Source organism: Propithecus coquereli, unplaced genomic scaffold (genome assembly GCF_000956105.1).
Source record: "Propithecus coquereli isolate 6110/MARCELLA unplaced genomic scaffold, Pcoq_1.0 Scaffold12, whole genome shotgun sequence".
NCBI classification, from domain to species: Eukaryota; Metazoa; Chordata; class Mammalia; order Primates; family Indriidae; genus Propithecus; species Propithecus coquereli.
The window spans coordinates 10,393,233-10,394,994 of NW_012136080.1; the positions used below are offsets into that span (position 1 = coordinate 10,393,233).

The 1,762-nt window shown below is 35.8% G+C and overlaps 1 protein-coding gene across 1 annotated transcript in view; it reads right to left on the minus strand.

Moving 5' to 3' along the window:
* TOPBP1 (topoisomerase (DNA) II binding protein 1) overlaps nucleotides 1-1,762 on the minus strand; it is an 83,388-nt gene that overhangs the window by 40,686 nt on the left and 40,940 nt on the right. The window contains exons 15-16 of the mRNA XM_012663361.1: nucleotides 572-745; nucleotides 372-481 (exon numbers count right to left, since the gene is read on the minus strand). Of these exons, the coding sequence (XP_012518815.1) occupies nucleotides 372-481; nucleotides 572-745 (284 nt within the window). The remainder of the gene's footprint in view (nucleotides 1-371; nucleotides 482-571; nucleotides 746-1,762) is intronic.

Below are 1,762 nucleotides of genomic sequence, written 5' to 3' on the forward strand. Positions count from 1 at the left end.
TAAAATCACTAAGGTAAAAATAAACTTAATTTCAGAACCAGAGGTATCACTAGGCTATAAACTCCTTGAAGACAGGAATTTTTTTAGACTGTACTGATCATTTATGGATCCTAAGTTTTTAGATAGTGAGTGGCAGAAAAATAGGTTCTCAAATATTTGTTGAATATACCCTAAAAAATACACAAATAAGAGTGAATTGTTATGTGAGGTCTTTTTAAAGGATGTGGTAAGTTAAAAGTCAACTAGAGAGATTTTGAAGATAATAAGACACATTAAAAAACAAATGTTTCATTTTAGATGCTCACATGGGTTTAGGTTTCCTTACAAATTTAGGCTATATCACCACCCAACAGAAAAGATGTGCCAACTACCTGTAATCTGCTCCTAGAGAGGCTGCAATCCCATTTAGTTCACTCTGCTTCTTACTGAGTTTTTTACTAACACATACCACTACCTGGTGAAGTGGCTTTGGAGCTTCTTCCTGTCCACGAAAAATAAAAGAAACAGATCAGCCATTATTGTTTGAAATGTTTTATCTAAAGCCTCCTTTTAATAAGAGAGCTGACCCTACCTTTTCTGACCGGGTGTCCTTCAGTTGAGGGCTGGCAGAAACAGCAACAGCATTTCGAGAGCTATTTGCCAAAGCAAGCTTCAAGTTTCTCACAATGACTTCTGAGAGTGGTGTACTCAGTTTCCTTTTCTGTTGGCTATGACCTTTTGGAGTTTCCAAGGCTGCAAGTGCATCCTATACATATGGAGGAGAGGGAAAGAGAGGGAGAAAAGAGGAGAGAAAGGAAGAGGTGGGGAGAGAAGGCAACAGGGGGCAACAGGGTAGGGAAGAAAAAAGAGAGGGGTTAAAGAGAAAGAAGGGGGATAACCTTCAAAATCAACGGATTACAGTTTAACCACCTCTGGTTTTCCTCCAAACAACAATAAAAAGAACAAACTATCATCTGTATCTATATACTGTGGGAAAAAATTCCATACTGTCCAGTATGTTGGTTCAAAGAGAATAACAAGTGTACATTTTCAGCAGTGCTTGCCACATCTTCCTGAATCTTAAAATTGAAGTTGGAAAAAAACACAGAAGGAAACAAGCAAGGATGGATATAAGCAAGATAAGGTTAAAAAGTCAGAATGACCTGAGAATTGTAAAAAAATCTTCAAAGTACAACATACATTCCCAAGCCACCCATACTTCCCTCCTGAAAGGAAGCTCCTATTGTCCAAGTGGCTTGTTCATTCTCTTTTACATCTACATATTATTCCATGTATATATCAGAATGTATTTACCCTGTGCCCTACTGATGAATATTTAGGTTAACAATCTTTTGCTAGTATAACAATGCAATGAATAACCTTGTACACACACCATATTGCACACACAAGAGTAAAGGGAACTTTGTAAGCAAAATATATCTACCAATGTTAACATTCTCATCAGCAAGGTATGAGAGTATGTGTTTTCAAACATGCTTGACAGCACAGTATGTAATCAGATTTTTCTTTTTTGCTAATCTGATAGGCTAAAAATTTTTATCTGTATGCTTTAATTTCCCATTCTCTTATACTGAATGAGGTTAAATATATTTATGCATGCATAATTTGTGACAACCATCTGTTCCTATCCTTTCCCCATTTTTCCAATGGATTGCTAGTCTTTTAAATATTCACTTGGATGAATGTATTTTTATATTACTGTGTATGACTTTATATGTACACATATCCACTGTGATGTAATATCCACATATTTGTTCATAAT